The sequence below is a fragment of the Dipodomys spectabilis genome, unplaced genomic scaffold, assembly GCF_019054845.1.
Source record: "Dipodomys spectabilis isolate Male_0828 unplaced genomic scaffold, ASM1905484v1 ptg000019l, whole genome shotgun sequence".
Taxonomy (NCBI): Eukaryota; Metazoa; Chordata; class Mammalia; order Rodentia; family Heteromyidae; genus Dipodomys; species Dipodomys spectabilis.
In genome coordinates this window covers 18,542,147-18,565,043 of record NW_024870696.1, presented here as the reverse complement: position 1 = coordinate 18,565,043, position 22,897 = coordinate 18,542,147, and the positions used below count along the sequence as shown (strand labels likewise).

The 22,897-nt window shown below is 35.4% G+C and overlaps 1 protein-coding gene across 6 annotated transcripts in view; it reads left to right on the top strand.

Annotated features, from left to right (window-relative positions):
- Rabgap1l (RAB GTPase activating protein 1 like) overlaps positions 1 to 22,897 on the top strand; it is a 466,677-nt gene that overhangs the window by 347,353 nt on the left and 96,427 nt on the right. For all 6 annotated transcript variants that reach the window (XR_006146840.1, XM_042674520.1, XM_042674521.1 and 3 more), the window contains one exon: positions 7,346 to 7,474. Coding sequence is in view for 5 of the 6 variants with exons in the window: in XM_042674520.1 (XP_042530454.1) it covers positions 7,346 to 7,474 (129 nt within the window). In the remaining variant the exon portion in view is untranslated. The remainder of the gene's footprint in view (positions 1 to 7,345; positions 7,475 to 22,897) is intronic.

The window sequence follows — 22,897 nt, the reverse complement described above, 5'->3', positions numbered from 1 at the left end:
ATATTTTTAACACAAACACATTTAACATATGAATATACTTCTTTATTTTAAAAATCCTATTCAGTTTTTAAATTACAAGACAAGTTTTAAAAACCAAAATAATAATAACAGTTTGTCAAGGCAGATTTTCAGATTTGAACTCTGAGCTTGCTTTATTATTCCCTGATTCACAGAGGTACCATCAATCCACTAGAACATAAGGCCTCTGTTATTCCTACTTGGAAAGAGACCACTGACTGAACAGAGGCTGCATATTTAGAACTTTTGCAACTTGCCAGTAAGAACTGTTTCCCCTTAACAAATCAAGTACAGTACTTTGTAGTATATATTAATACAAGGTATCAATTCCATGGGCAACTCACCAAACATGTTTCTTTGATGAAATTAAAATACCAAAGCAGGAGAAGAAAACATCTTAGATATCAACTAAGTAGTCTCCCTTTTCTAAAGACTATTCTTCCAAATGACCCTTAGGCCTCCAAAAAGGCATTTTAAGTAAAGAAAAATCCTATTGAACACTATAACAGGAAGAAAAGGCCATTTGAATTAAAAATAGTGAAGGGGAAAAAAAGAATCACATTTACATTTTCTTTCACATGATCCCCTAAAAGAATTTATTTAATTTTTTTTATTTTTATTTTTTGGGTCCGGTCGTAGGGCCTAAACTCTGGGCCTGGGCACTGTCCCTCAGCTCTTCAGCTCAAGGCTAGTGCTCTACCACTTGAGCCACAGCGCCACTTCCGGCTTTTTTTTTTTTTCTGCTTACGTGTTGCTGAGGAATGGAATCCAGGGCCTCATGCATGCAAGGCAAGAGCTCTACCACTGAGCCACCTTCCCAACCCCAAGAATTTATTTTTTATTAGAGACCCTTAAGGAAAGATTTGTCATCTAAAACTACTGAGAAGTTTAGAGCTAACACTTAGCTGTTAGAACTATTTCTACTTACCCTGCTTCTTTAAAAAAAAAAAAAAGTCACTTTAAAATGTGATAAACCTTTGCACTGAATTTTTCAGTGGGAAAACACTTTGGAAATGGTGTTAGTGTCACATGACAAGAGTGCTTACTCCTAAAATGTGTGAACTTTGGAAAAGGAAGAAAAGGTTTTTCTCTGTTCACAGTCATGCTCTCCTCTTTGTTTTGTGGATTTTTTCCTTTTGCTACCATATGACACAAGAAGCTATTAGCAGATAATTACATATTAAAATTAGTTTCAGTACTGATACTTTAGGTACTTTCCACAATGAGTCTCAAGGACATCCAGGAAAAGTAGGGTTGACATATGCATATATATATATATATATATATATATGTATATATATATATATATATATTAATATATCCAATAGATGTTCCAGCTAACTTTTATTGGCCTTTGTAAGGTTTCATTTTGATTAACTTCTTAAGCTATCACATTATATCCTATTTTTAATTTGTGGATTTTTCAAGAACATTAATTTTAAGCAGAGGTGAAATAACAGAAGGAAAGTAGGTCTATTCTTTTGATCTATGTTACTAACAGCTAGAAAGATTGCCCATTGAAGAGAGATTACAACTTTTAAAAGAAGTTAAAATTCCCAATATAGGGCTTATTATATGTATTTCTAATTCCCCTTAAAATTCCAAAACCATTTGTATATTAAAATAAGTCCAAAATCACCTTCTTAACTTTCTCTGTAGAAATTTGGGCTTCATACTATTTGATAATGCTTGAAGCAGAGCCTTTATAAATTTATGGACTAAATTTATTCTGGTGTCTATTATAATGTACCAGTCAACTTTACCATGACAAACGTAGAGGATACTTAATATTACTTTTCTCTCTGAATATTTCTTCTTACCTCCTTGAAAGGAGAGACTTGTTTAAATTTTTTAAATTTTGTAATCTCCTTATATAATTCCCTTCAAATAAAGGAATAAACCATGTTACCTTTGAGAAAGTAATTAGTAAACATGTTTTATATCTTTTAAAATGATTTGTCAAAGCCAGACGCCAGTGGCTCAGCCTGTATTCCTAGCTACTCAGGAGGCTGAGATCTGAGGATCATGGTTCAAAGCCAGTGCAAGCAGGAAATTCCGTGAGACTCTTATCTCCAAATAACTATCAGAAAACTGGAAGTGGCACTGTGGCCCAAGTGGTAGAGTACTTGCCTTGAGCTGAAGAGTTTTGGGTCAGCACCCAGGCCCAGAGTCTAAGCCCCATGACCAACCTCCCCCCGCAAAAAAAAGATTTGTCAGAACATTTGGGGATCAAAAGATAGATGTTGATAGAGACTAATTTGTAATTATCCCTTAATAGTTCTTATTTATAAGATGATAGAGCTGGGGAGTGTGGCTTAGGTAATAGAGCACATTCCCAATATATGCAAAGCTCTGAGTTCAATCCCTAGTACAAAAAGGAAAAAAAATAAATAAAAGAATCTTGATCTCAGCCTCCCATATAGGGGGATGACAGGCATGCACTATTGTGCCCAGCTGTTGGTTGAGAAGAGGGTCTCATGATCCTAACCCCCGCCCCAATCCCTGAAACTGGCCTCAAACTAGGCTCTTTCCTATCTCATCCTCTTGAGTGTCTAGTATTGTAAGTGTGAGCAACCATGCCCAGTTTAAGGACACAGTTTTCAATCTTGAGTGTTATAAGCACAAAATTATATTCTCAGCCTGTCTTAATAATCAGAGAAAGTATTTGTGCAGTTATGAACTTCATTATAACAGTTAAATTATAATCCTTATAATCCGTGTGAGGACTGGTAACTCTGGGTGAAAATACATTTTCTTGTCATAGAAAACATTGCTAATGTTTTGGACTAATAGTGTTATAATAATATTTGTCATTTATAAAGCATTTAACAAATTTCCCAGTGATTCAATTTTTTTTTAAATGTTAGTAAGATGTTTTTATAAAGTATGTGTATAAGAATATAGGAAAAAAGACAAACTAATGTGAAAGTTAGCTGAGTATCAATGATAAGACTTATATCTTAGGTTTTTCAAAAAATACTTTTCTTTTGGGGAGCATAAATACATAATCTGGAAAATCATATGTGAACTCTCCATATAGATATACCCATATATGTATATGATTATGATTTTAAATTATGATTTTAAAAGAACATATTCCTTTTAAAATGGTTGTGAGGTAGATTATTAGCAGGACATAGGCTGAACATGAGTAAGGCCTTGAGTTCAATGTCTAGTACCAATAAAAATAAGTAAAAAAAATGTAGAGCAAAATAACACAAAACTGCTTTTTGGTGAGTTCTTAGTGAAGCATTCTTCCAAATATTGGCAGAGCAAGAACTGTTCATCTTTTCTTCATAGAGAGAAAACCTTTCAGATACAGTTGTCAGAAAATTGAGAGTTATCATTATAAGCTTATAATCTGCTTATAGCATTAAAAAGGTTTTTGAGGTGATACTGAGTGATTATGGAAGTTTCTAAAAGATAGAAAATTAGAGGGAAAAGCCCACCAGAATCAAAGTAGGACTTCATCCTATCTTCTAAAATACCATGACTTTTTCTTACTGGTGTTCTTTTTTGTTTGCTTGTTTAAAATGAAATTTGTTATATGGGATTCTTTGAAAAGAATGTGAATTCTTATCATTTAGACTGCCTTCCTTATGGAATTAAATGTCAGTGACATCAGAACATTGTTAACATTAAAAATATCAGTATTTAAGCATAATTCAGCAACATAGAAGCAGTTTACCAAGCTATCATCCTTAATATTTGGCATTCACAGAATTCAGTTGTCTATTTTAACTTACTTGATTCTTGAACACTTGAGATTGACAATGTTTCCATTAAAAATGGGAAAACTTACATAACACTATGTGTTAACTAGAGTTGAAATTGGAGTGAATTTATTCCAATCTTTATAGCCTTGCTTGAATACTATCTAGATGTTGAACTAGTTACAGAACTAAATAAGATACAGTTTCCATACTTTGTATACCTGGGCTTCCCTGCTTGATGATCTGCTTGAGTTGGGCAGCCATGTAATCAGGAGCACCAACAACAACAACGTCTGTATCTGGACAGAGGTGACTTCAGTGTCACCCTATTGGGGAGAACTGTTTAGCACTTCTTCAGAAAGTGTAATCTCTTCCAAGTAGTATGTCTGTATATATGGCCAAACTTGACTACAATAGAGTTCCAGTGTGTGAGGGTGCCTGAGGTTTCATTGCTGATTACAACCTTTCTGCTTTTGTGTAAGCTCAAAGGTTGGGCTTGAAATCAAGCCTTAGGAAGAATTTTAAAATTAGATAATCAAGTTTCAGCCTCCAGGCAAGAGATTCCCAACCACTACAACCTTTCTAAGTAACTTGAAGTGATGCCCTGAAAATTGAAGTGCTCTCAGAGGCCTTTGAAATTGGAATGCCTTGGCAGTAAGGACAGTAAATTGGGGGAGTGAAGGCTAATATTATGTCCTGATAAACTTGATAAGCAGCCCATCTTGAATTTTCCAAACAGTTAACAGACTGATAACCATTAGAACTGGCACTTCATGTGGAAAAGGAAGGTGAGGCATGTGGTATGTCTGGTAGTTGGATACTTTCCCAGTGATTCAGCAGTTGCTATTCCAATTAGAGAGCTTCCTTCAAACTTTTATTGTTTCCAGTAGCTGCTGCATCCAGCTAAAGTAAGGTGAGTTGTTAGCATGCTAAACATTCTCTCCAGCATTTATATATTTATATAAGTATCAATAATATTTATATTAAATGTTAAATATTACTTATTGTAATAATATCTAATATATTATACTAATAATATTTAATATAAATATTATTTATACTATTAATATTATAGGAGTTTTTTATATACATTTATTAGTGAAGAAATAAATCTGAGATACACTGAAGTTTTTGGATTTTGGTTTTCATGGCTTCTGTGTTGGGTGATAATCTGGGGGGAATAATTTAAGTTCTTAAAAAAGGCCTCCCTCACATTCTACATTTGAACTGAAGTCTGGATCATAAAAAGGTTGCTATCCCTGTAAAGATTCCTGAGAAGACAGAAAACATCAAGGTTACTAACCTTCAGTTAGGAATGAGTTAAAGGAGGAGAGGTTGTTGGAAGGGAAATTGGAGGGATCTCAAGGATCTTAGGTCATAGAAGGCCATGGGAGTACTGGGAAGAATTTTGGGTTTTACTCTGAGCAAGCTGGGGACCATTGGAGGACTTTATACGGAAGGGTGAGGTGATCTAAGACAGTTTCTGGGACAGGTACTGGTGTCTCATGCTTATAATTCTAGGTGCTCAGGAGACGGAGATCTTAGGATTGCAGTTTGAAGCCAGCCCAGGCAAAAAGTCCCTGAGACTCATCTCCAACTAACCACCTGAAAACCAGAAGGGGAGCTGTGGCTCAAAGTGGAGAGCACTAGCCTTGAGCAAAATAGCTCATTGACAGTACCCAGGCCCTGAGTTCAAGCCCCATGACTGACAAAAAGAAAAAGAAAAAAAGAAGAAGACAAGTACAGTACATTCAGAGAGCAAGGGCAGAAGCAAGGATACCAATTCAGCAGTTACTGTCATGGCTCAATCTAAGTAATGACAATGGCTTGGACCAGGGTGATGATGACAAGAATTAAGAACTTATTGTAATCAGAAATTTTCTGATTTCCTATTTTTTTAAATGCCATCTTTAGTATTAACAGCTTTACATTGAAATCTAAATAAAGTAACATTTTGAACTAGTGCATAGTTCTGTAATTTCTAGAGGCCATACTTTTCAAGTTAGTGATGTTTTTGACAATTAAGAAACAATTTTAAAACATATTAAGCTCACTTCATTTGCAAATCTATTTACACATGGGTCTGGTTGAGGTAAAAAAATAATAAATAAAATTCAGGAAACAGAAACTATATTTTCATGTGTTTATTATGCAGCTCATTTGATACAGAGAAGCTTTTGGTCAGTCCTGTGTGTATCATCAGTTGTATGTAAATTATTCTGTGATCCACTGAGTATTTCCCTGTTCTTAATTCTATGAAAGTAGAATTATATTTGCCTTCCAGAATATAAATGATGCCCAAAAAGCATAGTAAAAGTTCAGGTGCTTCAGTGGTAAAGAGGAATTTTCTGGTTTGTTGGAAGGCAGCATGTTTTCAGCAGACATTGGGTGGTATTATAAGAAAAACAAATCAAGCATCCATAGTACAGTACTGAAATCTGAGAATGTGTGAGTTTTCTTCAACAGTAATTAGTCTCCTTGGAGTCAGTGTACCTAAAGATTCCATGAATCTACTGTAATTCATTTGATTGCTTTGTGCCTATTCTTCCTAAATCTATATTATATATCAGGGTACTTGCCAAATTTTGTTTATACTTCTTAGAATATTTATTGTTCTACTCTCCCACTACTCAGGTAAACATTTTGCTTTGTACTTTTCATCTTTTTGTTTCTATGCACTTATTTCCATATGGTTGTTATTTATCAAGGAAATGTATTTTGCAAATAGTGGTTTTGATTTTTAAAAGTTAAATTGTTTTAATAGTTAAATTGTTTGCTTCATTTACTTTTCATAAGCATTCATTAAGATGTTGGGTCAATTTTTTTATTTTTTTTCACAGCTATTTCTGTTCTTGGTTGAAAAGCTCTCTTCCCATGTAACTCTGCTGGGCTTTGATTATATGTTTTATTCAGTTAAATTTGTTATAACCCTTAAAATGATAATCAAGCAAAAGTCAGAAATTAGTTTAAGTCTATTCTCTCTCTCTCTCTCTCTCTCTGGTGATAGTGGTACTAGGGATTGAACTTAAGTCATCAAGTTTTCTAGATAGATGATCTACTTCTTGAGGTAGAATTTCACTTTATGCCTAGGCTGGCCTGGGCTGTGATTTTCCTAGTGTTTCTGGGAATAACAGATGAGCTGCTGCACCCAGCCATTGGTTGAAATGGATTCTTGTGAACTTTTATACCCAGACTGACCTTGAACTACAATCCCTCAATCTTTTCCTCTCAAGTAGCTAGAAATACAGGCTTGAGCCATTGTGCCAGGCTGAGAACTGTATCTTTTTCTTTTCCTGTAGGCCTTGTTTTTTTTCTCAGAGCCATAATTTGGTAAATTTTGCAAGATCCGCCGTGATAATTTTCAGGTAGTATAAATTAAATGCCAGTGTGCTAATTAACTTTTCGATTCTTTCTAGAATCGAAAATAATTCTTTTTAGATTATAGAAATATGTTTTAAATATTAGGAATATTATAAATACCTTCTAAACATTTTTGAAACTAATTAGATCTTAGCTATAAAAGTATATTCAGGAAAATAGAATTTATGTTTGTAATGTATTTGTTCTGAATGCAGGCCAAAATGTACTGATGGTTATTGGTGATTGTTTTGCAGACTTCAAAGGAAGATCTTCTGCAGGCTGATTTTGAAGGTGCTTTGAAGTTTTTCAGAGTTCAACTTCCAAAGAGGTACAGGGCAGAGGAGAATGCCAGGAGATTGATGGAGCAGGCTTGCAATATTAAAGTAAGATCTTGAACTTATTTATGTATGTTAAAGGTATAGCTTTAATACAGAATAACACAAGAGTATTCAACTCCTATCTTACTGTGTTTAAGGTGAAGTATATGAAGTAATCTCGCCCTTTTTCCTCATTCAAAGATGTAGAGCCTGCTATACCTTCTAGTATAATTTAGGGTGAAAGGTGGCAGGTCCCGACTGTAACAATCGGGTGACAAACATTTATCTTCTAGATGGGGGCTCCAGAATGGGCTGCTATAATAGTGGTTTCCATGACAGCAGACTTGGTATTTTGCTTTGCCATCTGTTTAAAGATTATTTAGGACAGAGCAAGAAAAGCCTGTTTAGCCAATGCAATGCTTTCCTTTATCTAAGGGATATGAAAAAGTTTGAGTCTTATTCTATTTCCTTCCCACATGTGCCAAATGTCTTCATATACACTAGCACATATCATATATATGACTTAAAAATGCTTTAACTGAATTTAAATTGAAAATATGAAGTTTTGGTATTAGGTTAGAAAGCATACTTTTAAAATATTTGAAACTAATTTACTGATAATAGTTCTTGTATGTCCGGAATATATTAGGAGTTCTTCTTACCCATGGCATAAATCTAAATTTGTCTCCTAAACAGACCCACACGTACATTTTTGCAGAAGAAGAGAGACAATAAACAACATAATAAGTAATTTAATATCTTAGAAGGTGATAAATAATTGTGGGAAATAAAATCTATAGAAAAACAATAATAAATAAATTTTTGGGGGGAGAAAGGTTATGATTGTTATTAGTTTGGTAGCCCTTACTCAGAAAATGAGTGCTAAAGGTATTTTTTAAAGAAAAGAAGAAATGAATGAGACACAGGATAACTCATAGAGATGACTGGAAAAAACCTTCCAAGCAAAGGCAACTGCTTGAACAAAATGGAAACTGCCAAAGGCTCTGAGACCAGTTCAGGTTTGGTAGGTTAAGGAACAGTGTGCCTGAATTGAAAGAAATAAGAATAGTAAGAATAGATGTTAGAATGCTCACTAAAAGCATTGAAGGTAGGAACCCTTGAAGGATTTTGAGTGGAAGAGTCTAGATTTTTAGAAGATGATGATGTTGTTTAGATAAGAATGAGTAAGACCATTAGGGAGATCAAATAGTATTCCCTTTCACAGATGATGACACATTAAACCAGGTTGGCAGTAATCATGATGGGATGGAGATGCAGGTGGTTGGCACCTGGGTATATCCTGAAGATTTCATCATGTGTTACAAGTAATGTCACATGCAAATTTGAACATTTTTCAAATTACATTTGAACTTTTTAAAAATAATTTTCATCAGATTTCCTTTTGTCTACGCGTTCAGTATTTATATTAGGTTGAATTGGTGGAATTGTAATTCTTACTGTTCAAGAAGTTCAGATATTAGATATATTAGAAATCATATATGATTTCGCTCAATATGCTTTTTAAAATTTATTTTTATTTATTTATTTATTGTCAATTGTAGGGCCTGAACTCTGGGCCTGAGCACTATCCCTGAGCTCTTCAGCTCAAGCTAGCGCTCTACCACTTGAGCCATAGTGCTACTTCTGGCTTTTTCTGCTTATGTGTTGCTGAGGAATCGAACCCAGGGCCTCATGCATACAAGGCAAGCACTCTACCACTGAGCCACCTTCCCAGCCCAATATTATTCTTTATAATTAAAATAGGTGTCATATCTGTGAATGATAAAAACATAGATTGACCTAGTATTACTAAAATAATTTGAGCAAAATTAGAACTACCTAGTCTATCATTAATTTCAAAGAAAACTTCAAAAAAGAAAAGCATTTACTGAGGAACTCTGTAAGAGGAGGTAAAGACTAGGATGAAACCTGAAGACTTTTTAATTCATATTGTATCTAGGCATGGGAAAGGATGCTCCATGCAGAAGATAAGCATAGATGAGAAAAACATGGAATGTTCAAGACCTAAATATAGTCATGATTGATATTAAGGTGTAAGGAGAAAGAGGCAGCAATCTGGATTTGGAATTGGAGATGAAAATGATCAGATTTGTATTTTTTGAAAAAATGATTCTGGCTGCTGTGTGGAAAATTGATTGAAAGTATAAAATGAGATGTTGGTGACATACTAAATATGCTTCATTATCTAGGTATAACTACAGGCTTGTGTGTGTGTGAGAGAGAGAGAAAGAGAAAGAAAGAGAGATATAAGATATGCAAGAGTCATAATCAAGAGATCTTAGTAATTAAATATGAGTATTAGGGCAGAGGAAGCAATCCAGTAATGACACTCAACAGTGTTCCTTAGGCAACTTGACAGTAATCACACTGAGAAAGGAATCAAACAAAAACAAATTGCATGAATAGGACTTAATGAGTTCAGTTTTGAGTATGTTAAGTTTGTGGTTCATGTTCACAAACTCATACCCAAGTAAATATCAATATCCAACAGATAAGTGGATATGAAGTAAGAACTGAGCCAAAAGTGAGGGCATTTTGATAAAGGAGTGTGCAGAGTGAACAGAGAAAAGGGCTGAGAATAGATATATTCATAGATTTTTTTTAAAGGGCTGAGTAATAGAAGTTGGCAAGACTAAGAAGATGGGAAGAAATGCATCATGTCAGTGATTCCTAGAAGTCATGTAAGGTACTAAAAAGTTCTGATAGTCTTTAGGGGGAGCTGTTTCAGTGGAGTGGTGCTGTATAACAACCAGCAATTATAAGAGTAAACATGAGATAATTAAGTGGAGAAATGAGATGAAGCAATTGTTTGAAAAGATTATAAGGAAAGGATGGGAAATGGAAGAGATAGCCAACAAGCCAGAGAGTAAGTATGGGCAAGGAGAAGACATGAGGCTAAAATGGATGGAATGGGAAATAGGAAAGATGAATCTTTAACTGCCAAAGAAAAACAAAACGCAATGAATTCTAATGTCTCAACTAAGTATCTGCTATATGCCAGGTACTGTATGAAATTCAGAGACTGAGATTGTGAAAAAAGCAGATATGCTCTCTGAACTTATGGGGTTTACAGTACTGTGGGGAAGATATTAATTACATAATCATATTTATAAACAAATTTACAAAATGAGGTAAATACTTAGAAGAGATATAATAAGGATATATGAGTTTAATTGGGGTTAATGAAGTACAGTGAGGCCAGAGCTGTGGTATATCATTAGACTGTGGGAGACAAAAGAAAGGAAAGGAGGTATGCTTGATTTGCTTGATTTTTGAGAAATTTTCTTTTGCCAATTTCTGTGGTATAAATACTCCCTCTCTGGACGGTTTTAAGCTATCAGTGACCTAGCATATGCATCAAATAATTTCTGAATATTAACAGCCATTACTCCAGAGTTAGTAGCTGCTGACTTTAGCATACCTCAGGATCATGAGGCTAGTTGGGCAAGAGTGGTTGTCAGAGTGGATAATGGATTTTAGTAGAAAAGAAAGTAGAGACAGATGGGGGTGAAGACACTGCAAGAGGGGGAAGGCAATAAAGAACTGTTATGCTCTATAGATAGGAAGAACGGTGATTTGTTTGTAGTTACCCAAGGAGGAAAAGTATTTGCTTTGGAAAATTCTAAGCTCTTATGGAATTATAACTCCTTTGTGCAGCTACTTAATGATGATGGCGATGATGATGATTCTAAGCTATATTCCAGCTCATTTACTTATATATGGTATTGGACAATTTCCATCCTCTCAGAATGGATGAATACAATTTGATTCTACCCTTCACAAATCATGGTTTTAATGAAATAACAGTGAATTTCTTTTTCTTTTCTTTCTTTTTTTTTTTTTGTCAGTTGTGGGGCTTGAACTCTGGGCCTGGGCGCTGTCCCTGAGCTCTTCGGTTCAAGTGCTCTACCACTTGAGCTACAGTGCCACTTCTGGTTTTCTAGTGGTTAATTAGTGTTAAGAGTCTCATGGACTTTCCTGCCCCAGCTGGTTTTGAACCATGATCCTCAGATCTCAGCCTCATGAGTAGCTAGGATTATAGACATGAGCCACTGGCGCCCGGCTAGTACATTTCTTTATCTTATCATGTTTTCTCATGGAAGATCTCCCTATGTATTTGTAACCATGGGTTTTAATTTATTTGAAAATAACTTTTCTTATAGAGCAAATCTATAAAGAGCATTCTTTTCTGTCTTAATTTTTTATTGTGAAGATACTAGATAGAGGAGTTACAGTTTCTCTTTTTTTGCATGGTATAAAGTTTAAGGCACCATTCTTATAACCAGCAGGGTCTTGCTTGTTTCACCTTAGCCCTGACCACTCCAGGACATACCAACAAGTGAAAGAAGCAGGTCAAATGATAACAAATAGGACATAAAACAATTTATGTTTTTGAATGGAGAAGAAGCCCAAAAATAAATTTGTATTTTTCTTTGATATATTAAAGAACAATCTTACTTGAGGCAAAGAACTTCCAGTTTCTTCATGCTGTTCACTATTTACTGCTAGCTATTGTGCTGTACATGTATGAGTTGAGTTGGAGTCATATATATCAATATATAAAAACTATCTAAACAAGAAATACTGTTCTGCAAGGCCCTTAGTCAGGAAGGCATTTGACCTTTTACAAAGAGCAAATAGACAGATACAGATAGAGAAAAATAAAGGTGGAAATGAAGCCAGGACCTCAAAGGCCTTAGTTAGAAATTTGAATTTCATCTTAAATACAGTGTAAATCTTTTGAAGGTTTTTCAGAAGATTACCTGACTCCAGTGAGAAAGAACAGATAGAATATAAAAGAAGAACACCGTGCTACAGGTGGATGTTATCTAGAGGCTTGGATTAAAGAGAATTGGAAGAAATTCATAGATTTAAGGTATATCTTAAAAGAAGGATACAAGCTGGATGCCTTTAATACCTCTAATCTTGTCTACTCAGGAGGCTGAGATTTAAGGATCATGGTTCAAAGCCAATCTGAGCAGGAAAGTCTATGAAAGAAACTTTTATCTACATTTAACCACCAAAAAAGTCAGAAGTAGAGTGGTGGCTAAAGTGATAGAGTGCACCCTTGATCAGAGGATACATGTAACTAATAAACTGGTTTGGTGGCTTGAAAATAAGTAAAATATAAATGGTTATTTCCAAGCATCTGATTTGAGACTCAGATTCTTGAGAGATCTTCTGAGCTGAGGAAGTCAAGACGTGATGTTGAAAGGAAATCAGAGTTGTTTTAGAAATATTGTTTGACAAGTAGGTAATACAAATAGATACAGTTTTGCTATATGTCACATTAAAACTATTGCGTTTTTATAGTACTTTATGTAGTTGAAATCATTATTGAATAAGCCAGTGTAAATCTCATTGACAGGCAAATTTGTTAAGTAGTAGAAATTCATTGTAATAAATAGAACATTTATTTAAATTCATATTCCTAAAATACAAGATTGTCATGAATTTGAAAATGAAGCATTATCTGAGAAAGACACTGTTGGATAGATTAACTAATTGTTCACCAAATCTGTTTTCCTTCTATCATCATCATCATTATTATTATCATCATTATTATTATTTTGTAGTGTTGAGGATTGAATCTAGGACCTCACATGTATCAGACAAGTGCCCCCAACTTCTAGTTTCTTTGTGTGTGTGTGTGTGTGTGTGTGTGTGTGAGAGAGAGAGAGAGAGAGAGAGAGAGAGGAGAAACATTTAAAGAAAATCATTAGTAAATAGTAAAAAAAAAAAAAAAAAGCAAGTTATACATCTGTTTAATAAACTCAGTGAATTGCTCTAGATGCTAACACAAACTTCCTCAGTTGTTAGCAGATGCAACATTATGAAGACACAATTGTTTGTTTTATAATCATTAGGACAATTTAAATCCACTAAACTCTAGAGTCAGGCATAGTGCTGCGTGATTCAAGGCTAGCAAACAAGCTAGCTAGCCAGAAGTGTTAGTGCATACATCTGGTCTCAGCCACTTGAGGGATGGAGGTAGGAAGATCAAGGTCTGAGACTGGCCCCAGCAAAAGAGAAAGGACTGGATTTGTGGCTGAAGCAGTGTTCCACTGCCTAAAAAACTTCAAACCCTGGGTTCAAGACCCAGGACCATTAAAAGGAAAACAAAAAGTTCTTCAAAATAAATTCAAGACCTGACTCTAGCCCTGAGAACCATTTTGAAAGATCAAGGGTGAAGAGTTTACTGGATCTTAGGATTTTACCATAAGGGAGGTAAATATCATCCAGATATTTTAGATAACATATATTAAACTCTAATTTCAATAACAGAAGATAATTTTTAATACTTGTCATATAAAACCTTTTAGGGGAAATAACACTAGTTTCTAGAATGCTTATTGGAACTACTTTCTGATTAAATGCTAGCTTAACACTGGAATGTGAAATATTTTAAATCATCCTATTAGATTTTAAAACAAAAAAAAAGAGCAAATGAGAAAGCAAGCTTCATGAAAGCAGAATTTTTGTTATTGTTATTTTTAATGTAATGCCTGGCTAGTAGCCAGAGGTCCAGTGTTCATTGAATGACTAAATATCACCATGCAGTCTGACCAACCCATAAAATGAGGCCTTGAGTTCAAGCCCCAGAACCAGCACAAAAATAAATCATTTAATCTATTAACTAATTAATTAACAGTACCATATCCACAGGGATGAAGAGCCAGTGATCAAACAATCAGAGTGTTTTGGAACCCTGTTGGTTGCTAATGAGGATTTCTACTCAGGCCTCCCAGTTAGAGCTAAGCTTGTGGAAAAGTACTTACTGTCTGGACCCTCAGCAGCTGCCACACCCTTTTCCATCTTACTTACTTAGCCCAGTAAAAGTTTAGTACCTGCAAATATCTTTTTTAACTTTTTGGTTGACATAGCTAGGCTCTGTTTTCCAGCTCCTTATACTCAGGAATAGTCTTATGACTGACTCTAGGGAAAGACTTGAGAGTTAAAGTAATTTACATTTATTTCTTAGGTCTGAATATTAAAAAAAAAAATCTTACACATCTTCCATACTTTATTCACTAGCTGAATATCTGCACCCAAAGTGACCTTGGAAGCTATATGTTGTTGATGATGCAACTTTGGAATTGTATATGAGTACATGGTTCAGAACCCCCCCAACAAACTCTTCTAAAATCTGAAAGTTGCATAATCAAAAATTGTAAGGGCCAGGCTTAGTGGCATATAACTGTAAACCCAGCTACTTGAGAGGAAACTGGAATATCATAGTCTGAGGCTAGCCCAAACAAAAGTTGCTGAGACCCTATCTCAAAAACACATCACCAGGCGCCAGTGGGTCATGTCTATAATCCTAGCTACTTAGGAGGCTGAGATCTGAGTTATCATGGCTCAAAGCCAGCTCAGGCACTAAAGTCTATGAGACTCTTATTTCCAATTAACCCCCAGAAAACTCAACGTGGAGCTGTGTCTCAAAGTTGTAGAGCACTAGCCTTAAGTGAAAAAGCTCAGGGACAGTGCCCAAACTCTGAGTTCAAGCCCCATGACCATCAAAAAATAAAGAAGCCCATGTGATAGCACATGTTTTGTAATCCCAACTGTCGTGAGAAAGAGGCAGGACACTGGCCCTGGCAAAGTTGGTGGGAGATCCTATCTGAAAAATAAGGCAAAAAGGGATGGTGTGTGGCTCAAGTGCTATAGTGCTTGCTTAGCAAGTTGGAGACCTTGAGCATTCAATCCCCGTACCATAAACAAACAAATGTCTATTGCTTTAAAACTAAAATTTTATTTTTTTAATTGTGAAGATTCTGTGGTTTAACTATTTATACAGTTACTTACACACTAAAAGTGTTAACCTTCTTTCAAGGTGATATCAAGAACACATTTTTATTCTCATTCATTTCATTGATTTCTCTTTTTGTTAATGATCAAGCCACATGGCAGAGATTCTGATGTGAGAAAGTTTAAATGAGCCTGATATGAGATGAGTTAAAGAATGTAGTTTCTTCCTATTTCCCATTAACAATAACCTTCAATCTCCCTCTGTCTGACCATGTAATTCCTTTTACAGATACCTCCTACAGACTCTGTTTCCTACCTACTAGCAGCATCCCTAATACAAAACAGTTAATGTCAACCTTTATTACCTCTTCCTACTTGCCTATTTTAACATTACATATGATGCTGTACCGTGGGTTACAAAATAAGCATAAATCAAAACTGACAAATAACCTTGTTTTCATACATTTGATGATAGATGTATGTCATAGAGTCTCCAGGATAAACAATTTTGAGAGAGAAATTGTTGGAAGATGTGCATATCTCTGGCAGGACACATAGAAATCAGAACATTCCTTCTGAATTTTTGGTCAGATATATTTTTCATAATTTTCTTATTTTTTATTTGCATTTTTGGACTTTCTTGATTTTCTCTTTTGAGGAGGAATTGAGTTAAATTCAGATCCATGTGTGAATACCCAGTACAGCTGCTAGCGTATTGTATTGTTCAGTGTTCTTTTTTTTTTTTTTCTTTTTTGGTCAGTTGTGGGCTTGAACTCTGAGCTTGAGCGCTGCCCCTGCACTCTTCAGCTCAAGGCGAGCGTTCTACTGCTTGAGCCACAGTGCCACTTCTGGTCTTCTAGTGTTTTATTGGAGATAAGAGTCTCATGGAATTTCCTGCCTGGGCTGGGTTCGAACCACGATCCTCAGATCTCTGAGGCCTCCTGAGTAGCTAAGATTACAGGCGTGAGCCACCGGCGCCCCTGCTTTTGTTCAGTATTCTTTTACTCACTCCTTAGATGAAAATATGACGAATTCTACAAGTAATATGGTATGGGTCAGGTTATTCAGAAAAGTACTTATTGTAGAGTATATTTTCTGGATAGTCATTAAAGGGAATTTCTTTAACTACACCTGTAATGTGCCCATAACATACTGGCCACTATTTGACAATTGAAACTTTTTTGATTTTATAATGTTTGTTATATAAGGATCTTACCTGTATATCCTTTTTGTTTGAAGAATATTTTCTTTAATTTGTGTGCTCTAAAAAAAATCAGGTTATCATTAGCGTTGGCAGAGTTTATAATTTTGTAAGAATTAAGAATATTTCACATAGGAACCATTGGGTGTATGACTCACAGACACATTAGAGGATCATATTCTGGCCTGAGGAAAATCCTCCTCTTTAATCCCAGTGACATATGGCTAGGCCCAGTGACACAGATGCCATAATCACTAAAGCATTGAGCAACGCGTGCAGGTGCTAGGCCAGGCTGAGGTGTACAGCTGTGCCCTGATTGAAAGCCTTAAGTGGTAGGAGTTTAACCTCTGAATCTAGTGTACCTCTTCCCTTGAATGATGGAGCTGTTGATGTCTGATTTTTTTCTTATTCTATAAGTTGCTAATAAAACTTAGTTTCATATGGATTATGAGCCAACCTAAATTCAGTTCTAAATTGTTATAAGTGCTTTAAAAAAAAAAAGACTTTGTCTATGCGGTCTTAGGTGGCAAAAATGTAATTAATTATCAGTAAGGTTTAATTTTTCCTAAACTCCCTAAGGCTCTATTCCTATAAATGGATGATCCCTTTATAAAGTAGATATATTAATCACTTTAAACTCTTAATGAAATAGCAGATGGAACTGTTTGATATAGCTGTTTTCGAGAATTTCTAGCTGGATGTGCACAATTCTTACATTTCTTTTGCAATGCCATTTATGGCTATTTATTTTGGTTGTCATTACATTTAAACAAGAAGAAATTCCTCAGTTGTATTAAAATGAGCAATCTATTTTACAGTGCTCTTGGTAACAGTAGACATGGGTAAAATTAGCATGATATTGGACATCAGAATTGAGGAAAACTTAACTAATACATTAGGTAAGAAAAACCTAGGAGAATCTGTACACATGAAGACCCCTTCTGAGGGATTCCACCTATTGTACTTTGCTGAGAACCTCCTTTCTATGAAACTATGTACAGTTAGTCATGTTCTGTACTGTTGAACACTCTGTCCTAGTCATATCTTAGTAAACATTTAACCAGGCTATTTGAAGGCTGGCCTAATGGATAGCCTGTACAAGTGCTTTTTTTTTTTTTTTTTTTTGAGTCCAGTCATGGGTGTGAACTCTGGGCCTGGGCACTGTCCCTCAGCTCTTCAGCTCAAGGCTAGCACTCTAGCTAGCCTTGAGCTAGCAGCTCAAGGCTAGCACTCTGGGCCTGGGCACTGTCCCTCAGCTCTTCAGCTCAAGGCTAGCACTCTACGACTTGAGCCACAGAGCCACTTCCGGCTTTTTTTTTTCCTGCTTATGTGGTGCTGAGGAATTGAACCCAGGGCCTCATGCATGCAAGGCAAGTGCTCTACCACTGAGCCACCTTCCCAGCCCTACAAGTACTTCTTTAACTGATGATACCTATACAGTAGACTAATCATATGCTTTCTTAGGAAATTTAAAATCTAAGGTAGGATTGATAGGAATTGAAATCAAATGCTTAACAAGAATAAAGTCAGACAAAGATGTCTTGAGTCAGAAGAAGCTATGTATAATTGTGATTAATAAGTAGAAGCTAAGTCATGAATTTTTTTAATATGTGTGTTTTATGTGTATTGATGGGGAAAGGATACAAATATTTTAGTTAATTTCTATATAGGAAGACAATGGTCAGCATATTATTGCTGCCAAGGGAATAAGGAACTAACTATGCCATTGCTTATCTACCTAATCCTGGGCAGTTGGAAATTGCCTGTACTTTTCAGGTGGTTAAACTGGTTAAACTGATTTCAATAAGTTCCTTTAAGACCTAGCCAAAGGATTTGCTTTTTTTATTCTATTTTCATGTGAAACCTTACAGTAATTGTCACCTATCCTTCCATTCCAACCTCTCTCTTTCTGTCTCTGCCTGTTTCTCTCTCATACACAAACTCTCTGTCTCATATACAATCTCTCTCTCTCTCTCTCTCACACACACACACACACTTTCTCTCACATTTACACAGAAATACTTGTGATCAGTTTTTCATTAACTGTTCTTTGAGTTCAACTTCTCTTGTTTGTTCTATAATTCCAATGTGGACTAATAAACAATAGTAGTTTTATTGTGCTCACCTCAAGAAGGTGACATTTTAAGAGGAAAAAGCAATATACACATATTTTCAGTTGTTTAAGAAAGGTGATATGATATAGAGAATGTCCAGTCAAAGGTAGATAATGCTAACAACACAATTTGGCATTGAGGAGACTAGTTTGTATATGAGGGGAGAGAGGAGCTTAAGAATAATATTCTTTGATTCTGCCTCACTAGATTAAAAGTTTCGCCAGTATTCCTCTTAGTGTGCCTCACCAAAGAAAGAGTTCTGTACATAGCAAACCCTGCTGAGCATATTATATGATTCCATTATTGTTTTGTCTTAAGTGTTTAATTTTCATGTTAGCTTAAATTTTAAAGTTAAGGTTTTAATAAAGCTGGTAAAAAAAATATTTTCACCTGGGTGCCAGTTGCTCATGCCTGTAATCCTAGCTACTGGGGAGGCTAAAATCTGAGGATCATGGTTCAAAGCCAGCCCAGGCAGACAAATCCAAGAGATCCTTATCTTCAGTCAACTACCAAAAAGCCAGAAGTGGATCGGTGGCTTAAGTGATAGCCTTGAGCCAAAAAAATAAATCAGGGACAGCCCCCATGCCCGAGGAACAATACAATTTATATACATATATTTTTTTCCAGGCAGGCCAAATTGACCTGAAGGGAGAGAGACATACAACTCAGAAACAAGAATAGGATTTCCAATACATATGAGAGAGAAAGAGATAGTGTAAAATAGCCTTGGAGCCACTAAAGGATTTCAAGGAACTACATTTTTAAAAACCTGCCTTTCTCAATGAGTGTGGTATAGTATGTACACACCTATAATCATAAAACTCAGGAGGTAAAGATGATGGGAGTACAAGGCTATTCTAGGTAAATAGCAAATTTCTGGCCAGTCTATATTACAAAACAATACTCTATCTTAAGAGTATCTTAAGGAATAAGCCCTTACCTTTTAAAATTCTTCTCCGATTACCTAGACTGTAAATTGTTATTACAGAAATTTCTGATCATTACAGTATAAGCAAATGACAGCATTTTTTCACTACTTTAGATTTTCTAGAATTTTCTTAACTTTGTTCTGAGTAAAAATAGTTTATCTTTTAAGTTTCCATACTAGAACTTACTTAACCCTGAGAAACCCAGAAAACACCTGTTGGAGTCTACAAAGAGCATAGGGTTGACAAGTAGGAATCACTCCTGTGGTTTCCATTACTTCAAGCTCTGAATGGAAAACTTCACAACAGAAACAGTTGTGTCTTGAGTCCAAATGGATCAAAGACCTTTAAGTAAAAACAGACACCCTTAAAACATTACAGGAAGGAATAGGAGAAACTCTAGGGCTCTTTGGCACAAGCCGAAATTTTCTTAATAAAGACCCAGAAACACAATAAATCAAAGAAAGTTTGGACAAATGGGATTGCACTAAACTGCAGAGCTTCTGCACAGCAAAGGACATAGCTAGCAAGATCAGTAGAAAGCCCACCTATTGGGAACCTCGATTTCAGCCTCCTAAGTAGCTAGCATTATAGGTGTGAGCCAGGTTTCTATTGTATTTTGATAATCAACTTGTTTAGAAGAAACTATTGATCACTTTTAACAGAACTTGGTTATTTTTTTAACAAGTGAAAATAAATGTTTTGCTTAAAATGAGATATTTCTGAAAGGAATGCTATTATATTTTTGATAATTCTGTTGTAAGTTGAGGCTTTTAGAGTAGCAAAGCTGTGTGCCAAAACATAAGTGGCCTTATCACTGATTAGTATTTAAGTTATAGAAAAGTAATAACTTGCATCATATGATAAGAGTGCTACTCAAAAGAAAGGCTTGTTTTATTGAAGACTAGTAATCTTTTTACATAGTTAAACTACATCTTTTACTGAGTGAGTTTTATCTTGTGCTACTGGTTCAGAAGAAAGTTAACTTGGGTAAGTTCAGATTTCAGAATTGTGAGGAACTTAAAAGTGAGCTGTGTGAAGTGAGCCCCTAAGAGCAGCACTTCAGGTCTCAACTTAAAGGTGTTTTCCTCCAAAAGCCAAACCTGCTCTGCTAGACTGTGCTCAAAGTCTTGAGCTTTGCCGAAGGAGAGGAAGAAATGGTAGAGTTCACCCTGAAGTCATGCTTGGTGCTCTTTCACCTTGAGGATTTGTTTTCCAGGCATGTCTCTCTTCTAAATAATACTTCTACACTAAGTATAGATTTAACTTGTGTTCTGACAATCACAGATGTGTCTGGTGTGCTGCTGCACAATATAGTCACAAAAAATAAATGTGTGGAAATGAGACCCCATGACTGTACCAAAGGTCATGTAGTAGGTTGTCTATGGTAAATCCAATGCAAATACATCTGCAGCACATCTATTAGTATTGTAAACAGATGGCACAGTGAGCTTATTTAACAGATTTCTGCCTCTTAAATACAGAAATCTTTGTTTTGTCACATTAATACCATTGGCCTCATGTTTTTTAAAATTTTTATTTCATAAATGAATTATTTGTCAGCAAAACAAACAACAAACTTCCAGGTTTCTTATAACATATGTGTTAAGGTTACAGAATATCATAGATGTATGCTGTGATTCTGAAAACACTAGGAGAGGAAGCCTTACCTGACCTAAGCAGCCAGGAAATGAGTGATCTTCTTACAGATTGTACCAGTGAATTTGAAATAAAGCTTACTAACTTAAAAAGAATTATAGCTACAGTAGACTGAATGTAAGTGCTTTTCCTCTTTTAAATTTTAAATGTTTTTTAAAATAATCCCTTTTCCTTTTCTGTACTATCATAGAAAGTCATGTTTTACAGGGAAGCCTGATTTCATTTTAAGTATAGGGAGAGAAACTTACCATTGGGCCTAGTTCATAGATCCATTTCTGGATCTATGTCCTGGGATCTATAGCAAGTAAGAACCAAGGCAGCTTTGTAGACACTCTGATACCTTTAGTCTGAAAACCTCCAGAAAAACTTTTCCCACCTTATTTAGCTCCTAGGGTTTAGCTTTGGAACACTAGGAATAAGCTGTGTCCTTTAGGCCTTAGTCAAGTTGTGCTTTTGCTTCCCTTAGAGCTGTTACTTAAGAGTCACAAGGGCTGATTCCCATCTGAATTTTGCCACTGAACAGCTCTGTGATTAGGGCCTGTGATGGAAATGACTGAGTTAGAGGACCTCATGGGGACTCTAAATGAGTCCAAATTCCACCTGTGATTTTAGAGAATCCTGAAGCAAGTATTCCACATCTGTGGGCTTTATTTTCCGTACCTGCTAAGCAAAGATACAAGCTCTTGAGAATTAGAAAATTGTTCAATGTAGTAAGGCTTTTGAAAAGAAAGAAAACAGACTGAGGTTTAATGGTACTTATTGTATATATGTTTGTGTGTGTGTTATGTGCAGTTCATACAATATTTTCATTATATTTGAAAATTTGTCTTATTGTTACATCCTGTTGATAAAAATTCTGATAGGTCATAAAGAAAAAATAAAAGTCATTAAAATGCCATATGTTTATGTATATCATTTATTAAAATGGTATTTCTTAAGAAATGACATGCCTGAGGTATGGTATTTTACTTTTTCATAGATAAGAAGAAGTTCATAATGAAGTTCTGAGTTTATGCTGATAATTATTAATTATTTTAATATATTTACATATTATAATATAAAAGCAAAGTATCCTATTATATGGCTATGTATCCCATCTGAGCATGTTTAAAGATTAAATAGGGTTAAGGATGTAGCTCAGTGGTGGTACTGTGCTTGCCTAGCTTGTGCCTGGACCTCTTCCTCTCCATATACATACACATAAAAATAAAACAGGAGGAAGTGGCGCTGTAGCTCAAGTGGTAGAGCGCTCGCCTTGAGTTGAAGAGCTGAGGGACAACGCCCAGGCCCAGAGTTCAAGCCCCACGACCGACAAAAAAAAAACAGGAAAGAAGGTAGGAGATTGACTAATTATGTCACAAATGATAGTTCTTACATAGCAATATGCTTCAAAAAAGAGTCAAATCAAATTAGACTTGACCTATCATTTAGCCTGATTCTGCTGTTTTAAAATAAAATAAGAAGCTGCTATCTAAGCTCACCTGGAATACTGGTTGCAAAAATAATATAAATTCTGGTTACAAGATTACAACCTAGGCATAATTTTCTCCTCCATTATATTCATCTCAAATGTAGTTCTTTTCTTTGACTCATTTGCTAAAGCTGGATTCAATAACTTCTGCATCATTTTGTTTAGTATAGATTTAAAATAATAACAACAGTAAAGAGAGAGAGATGAGAGCATGACCAAATGCCCAACCTAATAATGGTATATACTTGCAATCGTAGCACTCATAAGAGAGGTAGGAGAATCAGGAATTGTAGCCTGGGCTACATAGTAAATTTCAGTCAATCCTGACCTATATACAGAGACCCTATC